Raw genomic sequence first — 21,531 nt, forward strand, 5'->3', positions numbered from 1 at the left:
TGGATGCTTTGATTTTCACACTAGAACAAACCAACATTTAGATTTCATAGTTATGTACATGCAATTGAGCAAAAATTTAGTGCTCTCAATGATTGATTAATGTGGTCATCTAAGTGAGGAAATCATGGACATTATTATATAGTGATTTGCTTGTGTTGGGATTGTGGCCTCTTCAGAATGTATTAGGTTTTGATGCTTGTCCAAAATCCAAAAGAACTTATTAGGCCGTATCCCTTTGTTGTAGCAAATTAGCAATCCACACAAAGACAAATTTAGAAAGTGAATAACGTGAGTTCCATTTGGCTGCCTTTCGGATCCATTATCAGTATTTTTAATGGTAATTTCATATTCATAATCTGTCCAGATTCTAGGATTAAATTGCATTAATTACAATTAGGGAAAAAAATCAAAAGGGTGATGAGTGAATAATTAAAGGGAATCCCACACCTAATTTATATAGGAAAGTAATTATGTAAGATGTTGTGTAATTATGGAAGTTAATTGATGAGTCAAACTATACCGAGCGGTTTAGGCCACTGAAAAATGGAAGAGAGCATCACCACCTTCTCCTAAGCATGACATATGTATTAAGACTTAATTATAGTTAAATTTTTATATTTAATATATTTATTATGTTTTAATTAAAAGTTGGTTAATTATTAGGTATTGACAAATTATATTGGCTTTTACAATTATATTGCCAATGTTATGATGGTGAAATTTGTTTAATTGTCATAGCAAGAAGCCTAGAATTAACAATTAGATCAAGCAGTGGGGAAAGGAAGTAAGAGGAAGGCAAAGCAGATGGAGATGGCCAGCAGCAGCAGCAGTCGCAGCCTGCGGAAGCCATACAAGCTATCTGCAGCCACCAGTAATCGGCGGACAAAGCGGTGGAAGGCCTCTCAATCTGATGAGTCATCATCATCAACATCAAAATTCATGATTACTATTGATGATCTTCCTGACATTATATTGGTTGAAATCCTTTGTCGACTTCCTTCTAGCAAATCCTCTGTTCAATGGAAGTGTGTGTCCAAGCGATGGTCCACTCTCATCTCTGATCCTTATTTTGTACGCCACTTTCTATGGCTCCACTATGATCTGCATCAAAAGCCCATTATGGATAGCACTCTAGTTACGTTTCCCTATAGTAAGGTTACAAAGCACAAATCTGAAGCACTTACAATGTCCAAGCTTCTGGGGTTCAAAACAAGCAGTTTCTCTCTGAGTTTTCTCCCTTGTTTTGATCAAACCCTACAAGAAATATGAGCAAAAGCCACATTCATTGGTTGTACAGAAATGAATAGCAATTAGGTAATAGGGACTAAAGTACCTCGATTTTAACAAAAATAAGTGACAATTAGGCAATAGGGACTAAAGTTCTCAAATGTCACCCCTTTTTGTACAACTAATACATATGGCATTTGTTCACATTTTTTGTAGTGATGATGAAGGTCACAACCAGTTATGGTAGGTCCTATAATGACTTAGTTTTGTGCTGCGCAACCAAGTTTTATCAACGTGATTATTACCTCTGCAATCCATACACCAAGCAATGGGTTGCTCTCCCTCCCACCCCTCGAGTCCTAAAGACGACTGTAAATGTGGGATTCATCTGTGAACCCTACTATAAGTGTACGAAAGATATTGATGGTGATAGTACGAAAGATATTTGAGTCTTGATATTCTGGTTGTACCAACAATTTGAGGTTAAAATGTAGAACCTAAGGCATTCTTCTTGCCATACCTATCTCATCAGGGTGAACTAATTAACCAGCAAAACAACAAGAATAGAAAAAGCATGGCAAAGAACGGTAGCTAGAGAAACTACTAAAGCATCCCAATTCTTTGCTCTTTCTTCTTCTGATTCCTTCTTCAAAAATCCCTCCACATTTCATTTATGTTCAGTGCTATTGTATTCAGAAAACCTCTTTTACTATCAGATCATTTCCTGAGTTCTTCGGCACTCAACATTTTTTCTCATCAACATCAGCACTTCGGGCAGCTTTTGAAATCTCAGAGAGTCAAAGTAGACTCCATCATTGAAATTACTAGAGCAGTTTGATCGTGGAGTCGATCAACTGCTTTCATAATTCATACCACACCAATTCGTAGTAGTATCTTCATTCATTCTTTTGTTTCTTTGAACTTTTGATCACCTTCAATTCTTCTCTCTGCTCTTGCCAGTAGATCAATGATCCTCTTATACACTGCACAAGAATCATCTGCATCACCTCGCAAATTGAATGCCTCCACTAAACATTGAAAAAAAGACCTCAACTTTCCAAACTTTTCACCCGTTTCTATCCCCTTTGACATAATGAAACATAATACCAACAAGCGGATTGTGACAGTGGCTAGAGAACCGAGTCCCAAGCCCAATGAATAAAAACTGAACAGAGGACAACCCTTCAGTAACTACATGCATCTGCTAGGTGCTCACTAGGAAAAAAGAAATGCACACACGTCAGTACCCCCTTAAGTGGAAACCGATCTCAAAATGTTAATGATTTTTGTTTTTTTTTTTAACAGTTTTGGGTTTGTTAATAGATTTCTAGTTAACTCTTATGAAGTTATGTATATACTATGTAGGAAAATTTTATTAAATGATCCTTTTAAATACAACTCTATCTTTTTTAACACTCCACTCTCAACTTTATCTTTTTCAGACAAAAATGCCCTTCTTGTCGCCACATGGTCGACATGTCACACTCTGTCAACAAAAAAAAGGAAAATGATGAATATGATGAACTAGCTGCAACACTATCAGCTATAACACCATATGTCGACCATGTGTTGACCATTATTTGTCGACACGACGATCAAATTTCATATCTGAAACAACAAATCTAGATCAAAAATTCAAATCTAAAAATCAAAGTCATATCGAAATTTCATATCTGGAACATCAAACTTAAATTGAGATTTCATATCTGGAACAATAAAACCATGTTGGAATTTTATGGAACAAAGAAAACTTATAATGAATAATGAATACAATGTTCTTGACAATCTTTTTTCTTTATTACATCCAAAACCCACAAAATTTCAAAGAAAAAAAACAAAAGAAACCCACAAAATTTTTCTCAGATTGCGAAATCCTGGAGCTTGCCGTCTTGGGCGAGGTTGGCAAAGTAGTCGAGGTGGGTTTTGCTGGCCAGGTCCCATCAGACGATGAAGAAGGGACGGGGGCGAGAATGGAGGGTTGAGATTGGAGGAGAGGAGGAGGGTTTGGAGCGAGAGAGCTTGTGAAGCAAGGTCTTGCGAGGTTTGGTGAAATGGTTGTTGCCAATTTGCCATGGAGATTTGGAGGAGTGGCAATGGAGGAAGAAGAAGAATAGTAGCCATGGATTTTCGCTGTGTAGAGAGATGGGAAGGATGTTGATAGCTAGGTAGCTGTGTGATATGTGGAGATCACAAACGGGGAGGATGTTGTTGTGGGTGGGACAAAGAAAAAGGTATTTTTGTCCCACAATGGACGAAAGAGCTATAAAAAATGAAAATAGGTGGGAAATATTGGAAAAAATATTGTTGTATTAAAAAGGGATATTAAATGAAATTTCCCAAAGAATAAAAAGGTCATTTCATACTTTGTTTAATATCGACCAAAAGAAATAATATAATCTCTAGACTCTAGGCAAACAACGTCGTTGTGGACCTAATATACAATAGAGGATCCGAATTGAACATATACGCCGTCATCCTCCTCCTCTGGCCGTTTGGCAGGAGAGAAAATAATTTTTCAGCGACCGGAAGAGCGTAATGAAGGACAGCCAAGAAACCCCTAAAACGTCGTCGTCCAAGGTACAAATAGACTCTGTTTCATTTAAGATTTTCCTCAATATCGCATCTGATTTTTGTTCGTTGATGAGCGTCTGTCGGTGATAATAAGAAAACCTTCCGAGATCAAAGTTATACAGGTTCTGTATGTCAATGGATTTACCTATTGAAATTGACTTTTCAGTTTGTTAAGGATAAGTTGCGATAATTTACTGCTCTTCGACCCAGTTCACATTTACTTTTCTTTGATAAGTAAAATCTGGAAAACCTTCAACTTGATAGTAATTAAGCAAAGAGAAAAACTATAAACCTTGATTCAGTTGAAAATATTAAGTTTTACTGAAGATAATTGAAGCCTTGAAGGTTGCATGCTCATATTATTGTGTGTTAGACTGGTGTCCAATGTGCTTCTTGAGTTTATTGGTAAGTGATCAGCAATGTGATATGCCCTTTTTTGCTACATTCATGTTGTTGAAAATTAGCTTAGGAATTTTTTTAGGAAGTTCAGTTTAGAGTAATCATGAATATCCGAAATCCAATCATACAATGAGATGGACTACAGTTACATCTCATAGCCTCCTACCAGAGAGCCTTGGCATAGTATTGATGTGGGGAGTTGCGGTACATTGAATGGACATACTTGCACTTTCTATATAATTTTCCTCCATTTAGTTTTATTCAAATCTGGTATGCATTCTTTTTTTAGGATTTTGACCTTAATTTGATTTAGTAGTTAAAAATTCTTGTTGGGTTTGGATTTGCTTGTGAATTCATTGAATGTGCTAAACTACATTTGAATCTCTTGACAGAAAGCATATGCATCACAAAGTGCAATCGATATATATGCTGCGCAGTGTGAGGAATGCAAGAAATGGAGGGTGATTCATTCAGAAGAAGAGTTTGAGGACATCAGAAGCAAAGTCTTTGAGGAACCGTTTTATTGCAACAAAAGATCTGGTGTTTCTTGTGAAGATCCTGCTGATATCGAATACAATGCCAGTAGGACTTGGGTCATTGATAAGCCTAACCTGCCAAAGACCCCAGAAGGTTTTAAGAGACATTTGGTGCTTAGAAAAGATTATTCCAAATTCGATACTTACTATATTACACCCAATGGGAAAAAAATGAGAACCCGGAATGAGATAGTGTCATTTTTAAAAGAAAATCCTACATACGAAGGTATATCTGCAATGGATTTCGACTTTGGAAGCCCAAAGATAATGGAAGACACTATTCCTGAGAATGTTGCTAGAAAGGGTTCTGGTAGCAGCCACAAGAGAATTAAAACACCAAAGCATGAAGAGGCAGGTGAGCCAAATAGTGTATCTTGAAAGATCACTGGTGAAAATTTGTTGGGAGGTTTTTAGCTTTTGTCATGTGGAAATCATGTCGGTTCATCTGCATGAGGGAATTTTGATACTCATAGCTTCAACCATTTCGGTTTAGATGGTGAATTACATGTCTGTTTTAGTGAATACAGTTGTGTTGGTTAGATGGTTAATTACAAGTATGTTTTAGTGAATACAGTTGTGTTGGTTAGATGGTTAATTACAAGTATGTTTTAGTGAATACAGTTGTGTTGGTTAGATGGTTAATTACAAGTATGGTTAAGAATAAGTATTTCATTATGCATTTACACTCTTTGAAAGCAAATCTTTTTGGCAATAGATTTCCTCCTCACTTGTGTCTCAACCAAAGTTTGAGTTTCAAAACTGTCTTCAGAAAAGAGGAAATAAATTGCCTTTATATAATTGTATCACGACTGTCTGACCATTATGGCATTGATTTTGGTCGACCGGTTGAACAATTCTTTTGAAAAAACAATTTTTGCAAATTTTAGTAGCTTACGGTCCTTGTGAGAAATGAAATAAAGAAAAACTTAGCCAAAAAAACAATACTGTACAGCGGTTGCGGTTGGGGTCCAACAAATAGCATTATCAGTTCACTAACGAAGATGACTTGAGGAGAGACGCTGTGTTGTTAATGAAGATGGAGGGTCTATTCTGCCAAAATAATGCTTGTAGAGTTGTAGGTGCTGTGCATATCCTTCCAAAAATCTGCATAACCTGTGTAGGCAAACAGAGGTCTAGGAGGAGAGGCAACAAAAGATGCAAGTCATGCGAGTGAGCATCGAAGCTCAATATGCAATTACTGCATTAATTGGTGACGTAGTTTGCCCAACCGTTATACACTTTGTTCCTGAAGGGGCAAAAATTTACGGGAAATTCTTGTTCTTGAAAATATTCTAGTATTATGGCTTTTCTCGAACTTGTATTCAACTATATACATGAGAAACCAAAATCATTTTGAAATACTACATGTGTACATGTAAACACAATGCCCTCTGTGAATATGCAAAAGCTATGTTACAAATTGTAGAGCTGACTGTGTCCATATCCTTCAACATGGAAACCAAGGGTCATTTGCAGAATTTAATCCTTCAAGAATATTGGACCAGAGGTACTCTGGAAGAAGAAAAAATCACTACCAGAGTCTTCCATGGCTGCGGAAAGAATTGTGTTATGCATTCCTTTCATTGGGTATCAGTATATACGAGATCTATAAATGGGTGTTAGTCAAGCCTAACGTCAGTATTAAACGCAGTGGAGTTGTTGGTAACAGGAAGGTAGCATTAGACGTTTGATATCTAGTCCGGTTTCGTGTATTCGAGCAGCATGTGTGGTGACCTGTAAATCTTCACCAGTGTCCAGTAAAGGACCTCTTCAACTCCAAGCTCACCCTCTGCTCTTGCTGCGTATATGTCCTCACAAATGGCTATCAACCTGCACAAAAACCATAATACAATGAAAAATTTATACCACCAATCAAGAAGTTATTCCAACTCCACATATTCATCTTTTGGGGAAGGAATGATCAGGGTAGAGAAAAGTAACAGAACCTAATATCAAGTATTTAAGTAGGGGTTGCAATCAAGTGGCATCGTGTTTGGGTCATGTTATTTTGTGTTTGCATGAATGCAGAAAAGTTTGGAAAATGAAACACAGAACGAAAGTTGCATTACCTATCGCAGGAAGGAAGGTTCTCATAGGGGATTCTCATTCTTAAGTCGGAGCATTGAAGTCTGATAAAGCGGCCAACCGCAAGAACAAATGTTATGTAGAGACCCCAGATGCTGAACTTGCTAAGGGTGTCCCCAAGAATACCCTCTGAAATAATATTGCAGGACCAGATAGAAATATCATCCAAATATTAACAAAAATCATTTTAACAAAAAATATATGAGTCAGTGAACCACAAAACTAACATACGCACATATCCATATCACACAGGTTGTTTTTCGTAAACTTACGTGGTGGTGTTTCCTCAGATATGATAATGGCCATGGGTCCTGTCAAGCCTTCACATCCATTGGCATATGAGGAATTGATGTCGTGATAGGACCACCACTCATAATTAGCACGATTTATAACAAGTTCCGCACTAACAAAATTGTCCTGCAAATTACTAGTATTTCAGCAATCTTAATAACTTTATGAAAATTAATGCAGGGACACTAGCACACAGAGAGAGAGAGAGAGAGAGAGAGAGAGAGAGAGAGAGAGAGAGTACATCTGTTTCCAATGGCCTGACATCACCAGAACCAGTAACATGTAAGTATCTTGGATAAACATTGTATATCCTAAAGCTGTTGATAGAGCCATTAAGAACTCTTTGGACATCTGATTGTTTTGGAAGACCCTGGACACTTTTTTCATATTTCACGACTTCCTTTCCTTTCGGTCTTTCCCTTGAAAGTACCCAAGTAAAAGTAATATCCATGTTGATGTCCCAATCAAGGGACCGAGTGAATCTGGTCTGAACCACATTGGGGATAAGCCACAGAATACTTGCATCAGCTTCGCAGCATATCAACTGGACATCCTTTTCATTATATGTATCCAAATAACCTTTGGGGTCAAGATTAACATTTGAGTTGAGCTTATCCCATTCGTGCTTTTCACAGAGGGTGGTTTGATACAGGGTCAACCTTCCACTCATTGTCTTGATATCAACCTGAACACTGGCATCCTTTATGGGATTTGCAATGTTTGTCGGGTTACCACTGCTATACATCTGTAAGGAGGAAAAAAGATCTCTATGCATGATTCAGAAAAGCTACTAACTGTTTCTTCACTTCAGTAGAAAAAATAAAAAATAAGGACCCACGAGCATGTCTGTGTGTGAATGCAACAGGCCAAGCCTATGAGTCCAGACAAATCATTAACTGCCTCATTAACCTTTCCCAAATACAATGAATGTTCCCCAACTGCAGTTAGGATACAAGTGTCATTTGGGAGTCAGTAATATGTACAATCAAAGTTACTTACCAGCATTGGAGCCCAAATAACACAAATCAATATGAAAAACAGACACATCCCATTGCAACATTTGGTCATGGTTGTTTGCTTTTCTCCTTGTTTGTGCTTTGCTCTATTCAAGACTGCATCACATTTGACAAGGAACAAGCTTGCATGGATGTCCTCCAACTAGGTAGAAAGCCATAATCAGTTTCAGAATCAAGCATGTAAATGTTTCAATCGAACTGTATAAGCTTGCATCTATGATATCATGAGCTATTCCATAGTAAAGAAACATGCCGCAGGATGCAATGGATGTTTAATGAATACATCGAACTAATGAATCTAATTATCCAACCTATTTCAACATATCAATGCGATTCTAATCTTTTATTTTGTTGTATCCCTTATTCATTCCTCCCTATGATGATAGTCATATCAATGAACAAACACGGTAACGATAACATTAACATATGATTGATGATGCTCCCAGTGGTAATTCATTGCATAGTTTTCAAAGGTTGATGACAATAATTAAAGATTAATTATGACAGGATGCTACAGATGGATTCAAAACTTACTTTTAGCCAATCATACATGGTCAAAGATGTGGTTGTGCATGACCAATCAAGTACACATCTCAATTCGTAAAGGAATGGAAGAGCACGATATAGTCGATATCCTAAGTAATTAATACGTGAAATTTCACTGGTCAAGAACTGCCGGTACAAAGTGCTTTTATGGGGAATTCCGTATCGGATTTGTATAGCCTGCAGTGCAAGAGAAACTGCTTTTGCAAGAAATATAGCACGAAGTGCTAGTTTTCCAGCATGTTGGTTGGAAGGCTCCATGCTCCAAGCATACTGTGTAACTGAATATGTGAAGAGGATGAGGTTGAAAAGGTAGAAAATCACTTTTCCAGTGGCAAATGAACAGAGGTAGATTATGCGATCAAGCACAATCAAGAAAAAGATAATCTGCAAGGAAAATCATTTATCCATTGAGCAATTTAGATAAAATTATATATCTCATTTTGTTAACCTATAATAGATGCATTGAATTCATCCACCACAGTTTCCATAAAGTAAACCAAACACAAGATGAGTTATTGAAATTCAAATTTGTAAATCCATGCGTTTTGCAATCAATCTTAAAGTAAACTTGATTTTCACTACTTAAAGCATGACAGAAAATGATGAAAAAAAAAAATGACTAACCATTAGGATGAACACAAACTCTTTGGGAAACTGATCTTCAAGCTGATACACATCAAGAAATTCACTTTTATTCTTTATAACAGATTGGTAGAATATGGCGACTAAAAAGAAAACAGTCAGATCAGCACCAAATACATACGCATACAGATCAATGTCCCTTTTGCCTCCCCCAATTACAGAGAGTATAGGGTATTGGAATCCTACTTCTTCAACAAACCCAGCATGCTGTGCTTTAATAATCTCCCTTGCCACATCAGCTGCTGGAGAAAGTGACTTGTACCATTCTGCCGAAGCACATTCTGTAGTGGGTGAGGCATACACCACCTCAAAAACAACCAAAGCCACATTTGCATTTTCTTGACTCCTTTCAATGCTTTGAACATGCACCCTGCTAGCAAAAGGGCATAGATTAGGGTTTTTTTCCTTACATCTTTCATCATGGATGATTCTAAGCAATAGGTTTACTCCAGACTCAATCCTTTCTGGCTGAATCCCATCATCTGGCCAGGAGCACACATCCATAGACACCTGAACAAAGTAAGGAGGGGACTCTGCTCCCTGTGTCAGTGATTCCCAGTACCTAAAGAAGCTTCTGATTATCAATTTCATCACATTTTCCATTATGTGCAGCAGCTCCTTTGCCTTCTCACTCCAGCTATAACTCACAGGAACCTCTTTTCCATTGAAAGCACTCCTCTTATAACAGTTTAAGTCTGTAGATAACATCCACTCACCATCTTTTGCAGTTATAGAGCTCTGTACGAGGGTAAATAAGTAGACAAGAAAGAGAGGCAATGAACTGACAACAAAAGAAGACATGATTTTATGTGTAGGAAATCCCAACTCACGAAGTAGGTCTGAAGCAGTACTCAAACCACAGTGCTGAATGATAATCTGGTACAGATACTGAAGCAAAATATAGACTTCTGTGTAAATCAGCATGATAACCCAGAAGATGTAACTTGGACCAGAATATACACATAGTGCGTACAAGAATAAAGCCGCCAGGTACACCATAGAAAGCAAACTGAAGTTCCACAAAAAGACAAGGACAAAGCAGCAATAACACACAACATCATTATTGGACCGCATTTGGGACCATATGTGACGGAAGATCCTTCCTAACTGCAGACTGGTGGCATCAGAACTCTTATCAGACAGCATAGAAGATGAACGGTCAAAACACATATAATTCGTTTTCTGGCTCTCCATTTCATCATACAACCTATCCCCAGCAGAAGAGTGCTCAATGATATCAGGCTCTTGTTCAATGTTCAAGAAGTTGACAAGGTTGTTAACTGCCTGATTTCCAATAGATTGCACACCGTCACCTATCAGATGAACTGCAGATATTATTGGGTTTCCCTTTACTTGCCCTTTAACTTTCTCCTTCTTTTCTGAATCAAAAAATGCACCATCAACAACATCTGCTTCAACTTCAGTAATCTCACAATGAAGAGATTCCATTGAATTTTTCATAGAATCCACCACTATTGGGCTTTCCATATTCACTGCTGCAGGAGATTCATGCAATTCATAAGGGCATAACGAATCCTGTCTAATCATCTGCTCCTTTTTCATGGGAAATCCTTCTTTATCAGGGGTCCCAGCATCGTTGTTTGAAGTAATAGATGAACTCCTCCTCCGTCTTAGGCCTTCACTGACAGGAGGAGAGTCACCACAATTAGTAACTGAGTTCATGCTGTGAAGCTGGATTTGCAGGTTGAGCATCTCTGACTTCATCTTCTCCACTTGCAGGTTACGCTGGCGTTTCTTCTCCTCAGATTCACGAATATGTTGTAACTGCGCATTTTTCCATGCAGCCTTCTTTTCTTGTTCACGCACAATGGCACCAATTTGCTCGGCTTCAAGATATCGAGACACATAATCAAACTCTTGGGAGGAAAACATATATGACTGAAGTGATACCACCATAAATATAATAATTTCAACGAGAGCTGATCTTGCAGTAATCCGAAACCCATAATCATACTTATAAAATCCAATCATCTCATATATGTAATCTATCGTCTCACACTTCCCAGCACAAAAGTCCCCCACAAAAGGAGATTGATATGCAAGAGAAAGAACAATAAGAGCAAAATTGTATATGCGCAAGAACTTGAAGATCTTGTTCCTCTTCTTTAGTATTTCAAGTCTCACCCGAAAGAAAACCAGTGCAAAAGCAAGATAACCAAGGTGCAGAATGTCGTACTCAATGGTTCCAGTAATCAAAACCAATGTGAGCACAAGATCCAATAGATGGCAATAACAGTAAAGCCTCAGGTAGTCAAGGAACGTCCACATGCTTTTAGTTTCGAAAGAGAGGTCTCTCCACACAAATGTATTTTTACGTTGAGATATCATTTGACGGTAAGTTGATGGAGACGAGAAGCCGGACAAATGATCAGCACGAAGTTTGAAACAAGCAAGCATGAAGACCGCAAAATAGCTGATAAGCATTCGGGGATCATCAACAATAAGCCCTACAGCCGAAGTGGTATGCATTGTTAATAGTTTAAGGTAATTTCATTGATCTACATAACAACGAAAACATAAAAGCAAACAAAATATAAGGTCAAAGAAAAACATAAACAACTTTTCAAATTGTCCCAGAACTTGTCAAGCAATAGTCAAAAGTCCATATCAATTATCTGCAATAACATTTTTCCAATTCATCGAAGAAACTGAATAAATTGGGTATCTCAGAAAGCACGTACTCATGTTGAAGACTAATGTTCGGAAAAGAAAATAAATAACTCTCTGCTTAATTGGAAGTTGTGTGTCTGTGTGCACATGCATGTGCACATGTACATTTGTGTGCGTAAGTCTAACATGGCTAAGAGAGTAATACCTAACCAACAGTACTCGCAGTAACTGAAATACATGGTTGAGCTTCTCCAGCAATCGTGGCAGCGTACATTAGTCTCATCAGGATGATTTGGAGGCCACATACTCCTCCAGATGGCAAAGTACTCAAGGATGAGAATGGAGGCAAACAGGAAAACAAATATGGGCCATATTTTACGTATAATGTTGCGATTCAAAATAATACAAGCAGCAAGCAATGCAATGTATAGCATAGAAATGGCATTCAACAAAGCAAAGCTTGCAAGAAGTAATGCAATCATGTTTATCTCAAGACCAAAGAGGTTGAACAAATTCTCCATCCAGAATTTCAAATAGATTTTTGAGATAAGCTTCTGTGTTTCAAATCTCTCCTTTCTCAAGGCAAGAATCCGCTTCTTGTTCCACTTATGACTCTCCTTGGTGCTTCCCCAAATGTACCCAAATGAATATTTGCTACTGCTACTACCCTCAGAACCTCCAGCTTTAGAGGACACAGGATTAGGTGATTGTGATAGACCAGGGGAGAAAAATGGCCATGAATTGCTTCTCGCCTCTTCTCGTTTCACAGAAAATGCTCCAGAATCTGTTGGTGGCTTGCTGTCCTCTCTAGGGGTGGAAGCATTAATATAGGCATCTTCTTCTGAGATGAACAATGGACAAGGCTCCACCCACTTTCCTTTGTTTAGAATACTACTTGGCATCCTCTCCAACCAGCGGAAAACATTATATTGAAGGGTACATGCAGCAATCACCAGCACTTTTCCTCTCAAGCCGGATTCTAGACCCCAAAAGCCAGGTTTAAATACACGGAAACCCAAAAGAAGGGATATATTAGAGTGCTTTTGTCCAGGAAACATTGCAGACTGTTTACCCCACATCTGAAAAAGATACTCGGCTGTTACTAGAAATCCTGTGTAAGCCAAGAATGATTTAGATGGGATCCGTGAAGCTTTAGGTAAAGTTGAACAGATGACAAGGCCAAGTAGATACAAAAAGCTAAACGCACTAATTGGAGATAAAGACGCATAGAATAATGCAATAAACAAGATCTTGTTGCTGTGCCATATGAGAAACCGCTTTATAAACCCAAGCAATCCAAATTCTAACATATCAGGTTCATCTGACTTGTTATACCTGCTCTGCCTCCTCTCATAGCTATAAAGTTGCATCACAATCAAGACTGCTAGGGATTCCCAAACATTTTTCAAAGATGAAGCTTCTGAGTCATAGCCCAGATAGAAATAAAGATCTATCAACCCGGACAGCCAAACCTCAATGCTGGGGAAGCTGCTCAAGCTATAGATAAAGATAAACACCATAATTGCATATGCTTTTAATGGGAACCAAAGGCGCTTTTTCGTTCTCTCAACAAGTTGTCTTCCAATTATCCAAACAAGGAGAAGGAATATGTACCCAAATGATATATAATTGGGTCTCACCAAGTATACAGTAAGAAGAATAGTCAGAAAGGCAATGTAGGTTCCACATGATCGGTACATAGATAGAAACTTCTGCCCGATTGCACCGAGGAATAATGCTATTCTTCTCTCTGAAAAGAGAAAAAAAATTAGCAAATATCAATGAAAATAGTAAACAAAAGTGATAATAACAGCAGTATCACTGTATCAGTAACAGCAGCAGAAATAGCACTAGTACTGGTAGTAATTTTCCTAGATGCGGCTGCCTACATACAATGAATTTAGACTCTGCTGCTTTTTAATAGTGCTTATTATAAGCTGGATGACCACAATTTCCCATCAGCCTACAAAATATGTCTGGTTCCAACATCTCCCACAGGATTCACATAAAGCATAGCAGGTCCCTGAATATAACCATGATGGTAGGTACTCTGTTTCATAAATGCAACAACATATAGTATGGAGAATGTTCATTGTATCCATTTCCGTTTCATCCAATGTTCATTGCATAATTTTTTTTTTTATGTTTAGAAAATAAATGTTCATTGCACAATTCACCATACTTGTTCTATGCGTCCAAAAGTATGTTATCAAATAACTATATAACTACCAACCTCTATGAGTAATGGTCTGCCAGAACTCTGATTGTTGAGGGCCCCACAATATTGTTAAGAGTTCTTCTCGCATGCACATGGGTTAGTTGCACATAAGTGTGCATGAGAGAAAGCAGCTGCTGATTTCTAATACCCAACTTCGACTTCAGCTGCTGATTTCTCTCATGCTCACTTTTAACCACCTAACCCATGCACATGAAAGAAAAATGCTTATCATTAAATTCCTTCATTCATTTCACATCAAACCATTCCAACTAAGGATTCACTAGATTATCATTTGGAACTAATTCAGAAGGTCAAGACCAAATTTCAAAATTCTGCAATCAATGGGACCAGATTGGACAGTCATTCAAGACCAAATAAATAATGAAAAATAGTATGGATAAAATTATACCGTAAGAAGGATTATCATGGGTGTACTTGGTGGTGGAGGAGGCATACACTGACAATAAAACTGATTTGTTCAGACCAGCTTTCAAAATGCTAAATCCAACTGGAGGGCTAGGGGTATGCTGCACAATTGCTGAGAATGAAAATAGCATTTCAAAACCATGGTTATGAATTGCACAGAAGCAAGCAAGCAAAGCTATTTCCAAGAAATCCCACGAGCTTTCACGTTCAAGGAGACCTGCAATAAAGATAATATCACTAGAAATTGCTTTTTTCTTTTGGCAGAGGTTTCTGACATAATTATTAACTTTTTTCATAACCAACGCCTCATAAGAAAACATACATAACTGTGTCCACTTAATAATTCATGAATCAGAAATGAACAAAAAAAAGCTGCATACCTAACTGTGATAAGACTTCCGCACTTAAAGAGCCTTTTTGCTCCAGAGTATTAGAGATCAGATTAATCTGAATGATGTACAGTAGCGCAAAGTGAACCTCACATAGGAGAATCAAAGACTGGCGTATCTTTCTGCTAATGTTGTGGCTCAAAAGATATATCAAAAAGAATATCACTGAATCACAGGTCAAAACATAAAACCAATTAGAAAAATGCCACAAATTATATCAAAGAATATTACACCAGTTTTCAATTTTTCATCTATTACACAATACAAAAATAAGATTGAACAAAGCACCTCATGCTAACAGTCAATTTCATGAATTAACAACTAATTTAAATAAATAAATATTGGTTTGACACATACCATAAACAGCATGGATGAAACCAGGTTTCATAGCAATGAGAAATATTAGTGCCAGCATGATAGCCCGAGAGCTTTTGCGCAGTCCCCAAGCAATTGTGGCCACAATCAATACTTTGGTCTCTCCATCGCCTGTGATTAAGGATATTGAAGTATGACAATAGAAAGTTCTCCACAGTTTCATATAAGCTCTGAAATTAACTTAAGACCAATGCCTGCAAAGGCTTGTACTGTATGACAATGGAAGTGTGCTTTGGTGCAAGGCCCAATGATCAGCAGAGATATACTCTTGGAAAGATATATAGAACAAAGATAATATTCAATGTTGACCTAATATCATAGAAATATGGTAATTGTACTTTGGGAGAGGACGAGTAGCATTCAAGACTTAAAAGTTCAAATCTGGTCTGAAAACTTATAAAAAAGAACTTCAAACAATTTGAAGACTTAAAAGTCACCATATGAAACAGAGAGAGAGAGAGAGAGAGAGAGAGAGAGAGCATGATTCCACCTATAAAGCAATACAGATTACATAATATAACAGATTAAAGAGCAATATACCATCAAAGAGCAAAATAGTTCAAGCTGACCACTGTGAAAGGAAGTGGTGAAGCTACAAAAGGGCTCCGACCAAAAAAAAAAAGTTTGGAAGACCTCAAGGGCCAGGGCCAGACAATAATTATAATATGGCCTTAGAGACAGCAGATGGCTAAATATAAATCACGCATCACACCCCATACAAATGGTATAAGCATTTATATCAGTATGAGGCAAAAGACAAGACAGACATATATTTGAAGCCTACACAGGACAACCTATTTAATTGTACACCTAGAACACCCCCACCACCCCAAAGTATGAGAGCTACGGATTATTCAATCAATTGGTTTCATATTGTATTTCAATACCTTCTACAGTACTGTTTTCATTTGAAGATCGCCCATCCTCATCAGACAAGCAAAGGAAAACTGAGCTGCTCACAAGATTACCCAAGGCAACCAATATTCCAAGACAAAATTGTGCAAGCAGAAAGAATCCAGGTATGGGATAATGCCACAACCCAACCATCTCCCATATGTCCATGTTCTGAACATGTAATGGAAACAGTTAACTTCAAACCATTTTCTGCTAAATTCAGACATGAAACGTCACCAGAAAGAGAGTAATACCTTCCCAATTTTCCAATTCAAGAATGCAAATGCTACATTGAAAATATATGTGCTAACAGCCCAGAAGAGAATGAAGACAAGAAGCAGCCCATTCAGTCGATGCAAACGAAATACGGAAGGGAAGGCATATATGATGTAGCCAACATATGCAAGTAGCCCAAATGCACAAACACTTGCAAAATGAAAACTCCAGAAGGAAAGAGCAAACAAGGACACCTGTCAAGTCACCACCGAAAATGTTCATATGAACCGATTAATATTACTAAACTCAATAGCAAACAGATTTTAATACCAACTTTAGCTAGATACAATTTACAAGTAAACGAAAAAATTGGAAAATCATAAGTCAAAGAATGTCATTGCACAGATTTGGTCACAATCCCACATAACATGGGCACCTCATAACCAAATTAATACAAACCCAAAACAATCCCCCAATCAAATCAGATTAAAAAATATTGACAGAAGTTCATGAAATAATTGTAGATCTCAATACCAAGTGGTTTAGGACGGGCACCTCTAATGGGCCTTCAACCCAAGAAGTTTGTTTCAACTTCTGTTTTCTCCTCTCATTTTTTCCAGATTTTTTAGCATGACAAAGATTGCAATATTTTATTTTAGTAATCATAATCATCCTTGCCTCTGTTCTAGACTAGTCATATGAGGTCTGTCATATTAATTATATCTCCTATTTTTTCTATTACATGCAATATCCCTAGCCTTATTGGAGGGGCAAAAAATATTTCATCCTTGGCTTTCCAGTTGATCTTAATTTAATAAAATAAATCCTTTATGTAAAATTTGCAAGTAATAAATTGGGGAAGCATAGCATGAATTTTGATACAATAAGTTGATCTTACTTTAATAATATAGGGGAAAGAAACTATAGCAAGTAGGATCCATGAAAAAGACTATAAATTGAAGAAGAAACAGAGAATGAATTTCGCTACAATAAGTTTATATTTGGAAACCATAAAAGTTGCAACTAAAAAGAAAATTGTGTTCAACTGAACTATCAAATCAAGCTCATTGGATTGGAAGAACATCAAAATGAAAATCACTCAATAGTAGGTTCCCCACATGATGGTTCAAACTAAATAGATACCTAAAGCCCCATGCATTAAATTCAAGCACTGAAATTCACAACTGCCTCATCTTCACCTTCAAAAAGATGGCATGCATGAGTCAAGTCAGCTTCAATAAACATCATGATGTTCAGTCAAGAGGAAAAGAGACTATAGGAATATATACCGGGAAACCATATGTGAAAAAGTTGATACTAAAGGTACGAAAAACCGCTCCCGTCAACAAAACATTGGTATGCCTTACACCAGATCTGTGAATAAATAAATAATTATGTAAGCTTGCACCCATCTCACTTTATCAAATCAGCTTTGCTTCAGCAAAATCAAAGACAAGAACTTAGGGAAGGAAGACAGAAGGTCTTTCTCCCATTTGTCTTACAAAATCAAATGGTTTAACTTGTAAACATTGAAGACAATGATCAACGAGATAGCATAATGTGACCTGGATGAACAGATGGAACCTCCAAGAATATTACCTGGATTCATGAATAAAAAATGAATGCTTTGAGGGAAGAAGTTGCTCCGTCAAGTTACTTTCTTTCATGGACAAAATAAAATCCATTTCCTCTAGGTCACATTTAACAAAGGATAGCTGCATTAAAAGGAAGAAAAGGTCAAAAATTAAAAAAAACACAACCAGGAGATGGCAATGCAGCAAGGATTTTAAGAACTGAAACACTTATGTAACAAAGTAACAAAGATGACACACACACACATTTGCATGTAGGATTCTCTGGTGCCCATAACCCAAAGCTGCATGGTCACTAAATTAATTCTGAGATATAGTTTTTGTGCACAAACATTTCAATATCAAATAGCCAGATCAACTGGAATAATAAAACCATATCACCCAGGAATGAATTATTACGAAATAAACTTGCAGACCCCACATTATAGAGAATCTGGAATCACCGGTTTACAGATATCCTGATATACCAAACTCTGTAGCATTATATAGACGTACCATGATGTAGCAAAGTACAAGAGAGACGCTCGAACAAACTTCAGTCCACTCAGAATATAAAGTTATTTTGAACAGACCAATGAAATCAGCTATCCATTTTAACATATCTGGAAACTCCACAGGGAGCTGATACACATAAAGCAAGACTATGTTGAAGCCTGCATACAAGTGAAAAGGCTTCCACCACCTTCAAACCCATAGATGAAACCATGAGCAACAAAAGGACAAACTAATAGACAGAGAGGAAGAGATGATGGTTTACAAAGAAATCACCTGAAAAGTCCTAGAAAATTGCTTGTCAAAGACCAATCCACAAGACCAACGCAGCTCCCAATAAAAAATGGTAGAGAAACCCAAGAGGGATGGCTAATTCCAACAACAAGCTGAATGGCAGGCAACAGCAAGCAGGAAGCAACCCTAAGATGAGAACCTTCCATATGGAACAGAGAAATAATTCCAAGTCAGTTGTTACATTTATAATATCAATTATGGTGTCTTCAATTTAACCAATTGATAAGTGGCAATCACACAAGGGCATGCATGCGTCTTGCAATTTTACATAAGGTTTATTATTCAAAGCATCCCTGCATTTTTAACAGTTTGCATCAATCTCCCCGAGAAGAAAAAGGAAGAATCTTATTCGAGCTCAAATATTGAATTGCTTTATGTAACTGATGCTATCTGGGTTGATATGAAAAATCACAGAAAAAACCAAGGATAAATAAATCAGCGTGGTAAATACTTACAAACTAAGCGTTCAACAGATGATAAGAATCGACCCCAACATGAATCACATGACGAAACAAGACCAAATCTGTTCCCAAACAAGTCAACTAGAGCAACAGCAGCTACTGATAGTTGTACAACTAAAAAATAAATCACAGAGGGAGATTTCCATGACTGAACTCTGCAAAAGTATACACAAGAGACAAAGTATATATGTATGCATTTAAAATAAAGGAATATGAGATCAAAATAGACACCAAAGATAATTCGTACATCATGAATCCAAAAAGCTTTGCCCACCAAGCATCTGCCATACTCCATCTATCTCCCTCACTAACCCATATAACAAGATATATCACTTGTGAAAGAATAACAAATAAAGAATATATGATAATGGACCACAATAATAAAAGCCTCCTTCCAAAATGAAATCCTACGACAAAGAAAAATGGTGTTAGAAGTAGTAAAAATCAGTTATTAATTTTGAGCATTTAATACAATAAGAAGCAGCATCAGAAACAACAGCAAAAATATTTTCTCTTGTCCATAAGTTGCATTAGTAACACCAAAATTGTTCAAAATAAAATTTCAGCATGATACTGATCAAACCTAAAATTTGATGTTGAATGAGATATTGAACAGAATACTAAGAATCTCACAATACACATGACTAAATTTGGCATCCACGTAGACATAGCTACTTAGGAAAACCAAAGCTGAGCACTTTTTGAATTAAAATCACTGATGCATTTAATCAAAGTCCTACAGCACATTGATAAGGAATCATGCAATTATATATTTACACTGCAGTAAAACTTCCTACTGAAGATACTTTTCTGTATAATGCACAATGCATTCTGTATTATTCCTTATCCATAAACACACACATACCATTTGTGACAAAAAAAAAAAAACTAATGCAGGATCATGCTATCAGATTCAGCCTATCACATTGGGTTTATGGGCCGGTGATTCAATGCACCTCACATAATAGTCAATGTGCTGGATAAACTTAATTCAGTGATTGAGGTCATTTTAAATTTCACCATTGTTTTCTGGCTGAAAGCAACTAATTTAACTAGTCTGTTGGAATTTGATTTGATTTCACCAAGACTTTTTGTATCAAGAAAACTCTTTGCATATGAGACTTTTTATGCCAACTCATTAACAATACAGTAGTAATCCATAAATATATGTTGCATGTATTTTCCTAATATATCCATTTCCTCGTCAAACAAAGTACCTCCACCACCATCTCACAGTATGGTCCCAGAGGGAAAGAGGGGAAGAAAAACACATAACATAACTACATAAAAGCATTCGTAAATTGGAAGCCAAACTGTAAAATCTACATAGAGCAGCTTACCTATTTTTGGCGCATAAAATTGAATAAGAAGAAAAGCTATCAAATCAACAATAGAGAACAAGCTCCAGTTGATAAAAGCAGCTGCAAAAAAAGATGGTAACATGTAAAAATCAATTATTTCATCTAACTTGCCATAGAAAAGCTAAACGAGCTCACTCAACGAAAACAGAACAAAGAATGCAAGAGTAATTATATCTGGTCAAATGCAAGGGTAATATCCAGTTCATCCACTTGAAAAAACTTGTTACCGCAATAAGATGGTTATTAAAGTAAATGAACAAAAGGCATTTTCAAGAATACCTGCTAGCAGCAGCAGAGGCAATACAAATCCGCCAAGAAATCTCCCCATGAGAGAGGCCCTCAATACCAAAAACAATCACTTCAATTCCACAAATCAATGGGTTTTCGATTAACATCAAAATCACGAAAACCCATTTCCCGAAAGCTTCAAATTTCCTCAGAAACTCCCAATTTGAATTGAAACCCAAGAAAGTTAGCTAGCTTCTTCTTCTCTGCTTCGAGGACGATAACGAATTAAACAGAATATCGATACTTTAGTCCTCTAAACTCCCGGCAAATCAAACCTTCGTCGAAAGTAATGATTAACGAGAATGTTAATCTCTAGCTACTAGTCCCAAGTCCGAACTGAAAGTCACATTAATTTTACAGCAAAAATGTCGAAATCAATCATATGGTAAATCATAAATGAGATTGCCGAACTAGCAAGAAGCTTTGAAAAAAAAATAATATAAATAAATAAATTGAAGAAATAATAAATTAAAATTAATTTATAATTCTGTAGCGTGTAAGTAATCTTTTGACCAATCGGAATTAATTATCGAGTTTTTGGGGTCTGAATCTGACGGACTACTGTGATTAGTTTTCGCGGG

At 37.0% G+C, this 21,531-nt stretch overlaps 2 protein-coding genes across 4 annotated transcripts; one reads left to right on the forward strand and one right to left on the reverse strand.

Moving 5' to 3' along the window:
* The first annotated feature begins 3,643 nt into the window (after positions 1-3,643).
* LOC147275687 (methyl-CpG-binding domain-containing protein 4-like) lies at positions 3,644-5,347 on the forward strand. The gene is made up of 2 exons (XM_086254820.1): positions 3,644-3,804; positions 4,590-5,347. The coding sequence occupies exons 1-2, from the start codon at positions 3,763-3,765 to the stop codon at positions 5,109-5,111; spliced, it is 564 nt and encodes a 187-aa protein (XP_086110946.1). The 5' UTR covers positions 3,644-3,762; the 3' UTR covers positions 5,112-5,347.
* Positions 5,348-6,018: 671 nt separating this feature from the next.
* Positions 6,019-21,267, reverse strand: LOC147275688 (piezo-type mechanosensitive ion channel component). Of its 3 annotated transcripts, XM_086253427.1 has the most exons (21): positions 20,942-21,267; positions 20,642-20,722; positions 19,549-19,708; positions 19,296-19,456; positions 18,823-18,979; positions 18,550-18,736; positions 18,062-18,177; positions 17,752-17,836; positions 16,501-16,716; positions 16,240-16,417; positions 15,335-15,463; positions 14,969-15,142; positions 14,572-14,805; positions 12,150-13,694; positions 9,296-11,781; positions 8,660-9,055; positions 8,109-8,267; positions 7,351-7,854; positions 7,091-7,235; positions 6,803-6,947; positions 6,019-6,563 (listed from the first exon to the last, which is right to left on the reverse strand). In XM_086253427.1, the coding sequence occupies exons 1-21, from the start codon at positions 20,988-20,990 to the stop codon at positions 6,428-6,430; spliced, it is 7,443 nt and encodes a 2,480-aa protein (XP_086109553.1). In that variant the 5' UTR covers positions 20,991-21,267; the 3' UTR covers positions 6,019-6,427. The 3 variants fall into 3 exon arrangements, with proteins under 3 accessions (XP_086109553.1, XP_086109554.1, XP_086109555.1); XM_086253428.1 differs by lacking the exons at positions 18,550-18,736; positions 19,296-19,456; positions 19,549-19,708; positions 20,642-20,722; positions 20,942-21,267 and having other exon boundaries at positions 18,823-18,935; XM_086253429.1 differs by lacking the exons at positions 18,062-18,177; positions 18,550-18,736; positions 18,823-18,979; ... (2 more) ...; positions 20,642-20,722; positions 20,942-21,267 and having other exon boundaries at positions 17,662-17,823.
* Positions 21,268-21,531: the final 264 nt, after the last annotated feature.

This window comes from Dryas octopetala, chromosome 8 (genome assembly GCF_963921425.1).
Source record: "Dryas octopetala chromosome 8, drDryOcto1.1, whole genome shotgun sequence".
Taxonomy (NCBI): Eukaryota; Viridiplantae; Streptophyta; class Magnoliopsida; order Rosales; family Rosaceae; genus Dryas; species Dryas octopetala.

Excerpts from the sequence above, each read along its gene's own strand:
- LOC147275687 (XM_086254820.1), top strand. The coding sequence starts at position 3,763 with ATGAAGGACAGCCAAGAAACCCCTAAAACGTCGTCGTCCAAG. Across the intron at positions 3,805-4,589 it reads CTAAAACGTCGTCGTCCAAG|AAAGCATATGCATCACAAAG; the intron begins GTACAAATAGAC and ends ATCTCTTGACAG.
- LOC147275688 (XM_086253427.1), bottom strand. The coding sequence starts at position 20,990 with ATGGGGAGATTTCTTGGCGGATTTGTATTGCCTCTGCTGCTGCTAGCA. Across the intron at positions 19,709-20,641 it reads ATTTTATGCGCCAAAAATAG|GATTTCATTTTGGAAGGAGG; the intron begins GTAAGCTGCTCT and ends TCTTTGTCGTAG. Across the intron at positions 6,948-7,090 it reads ATCTGAGGAAACACCACCAC|AGGGTATTCTTGGGGACACC; the intron begins GTAAGTTTACGA and ends ATATTATTTCAG.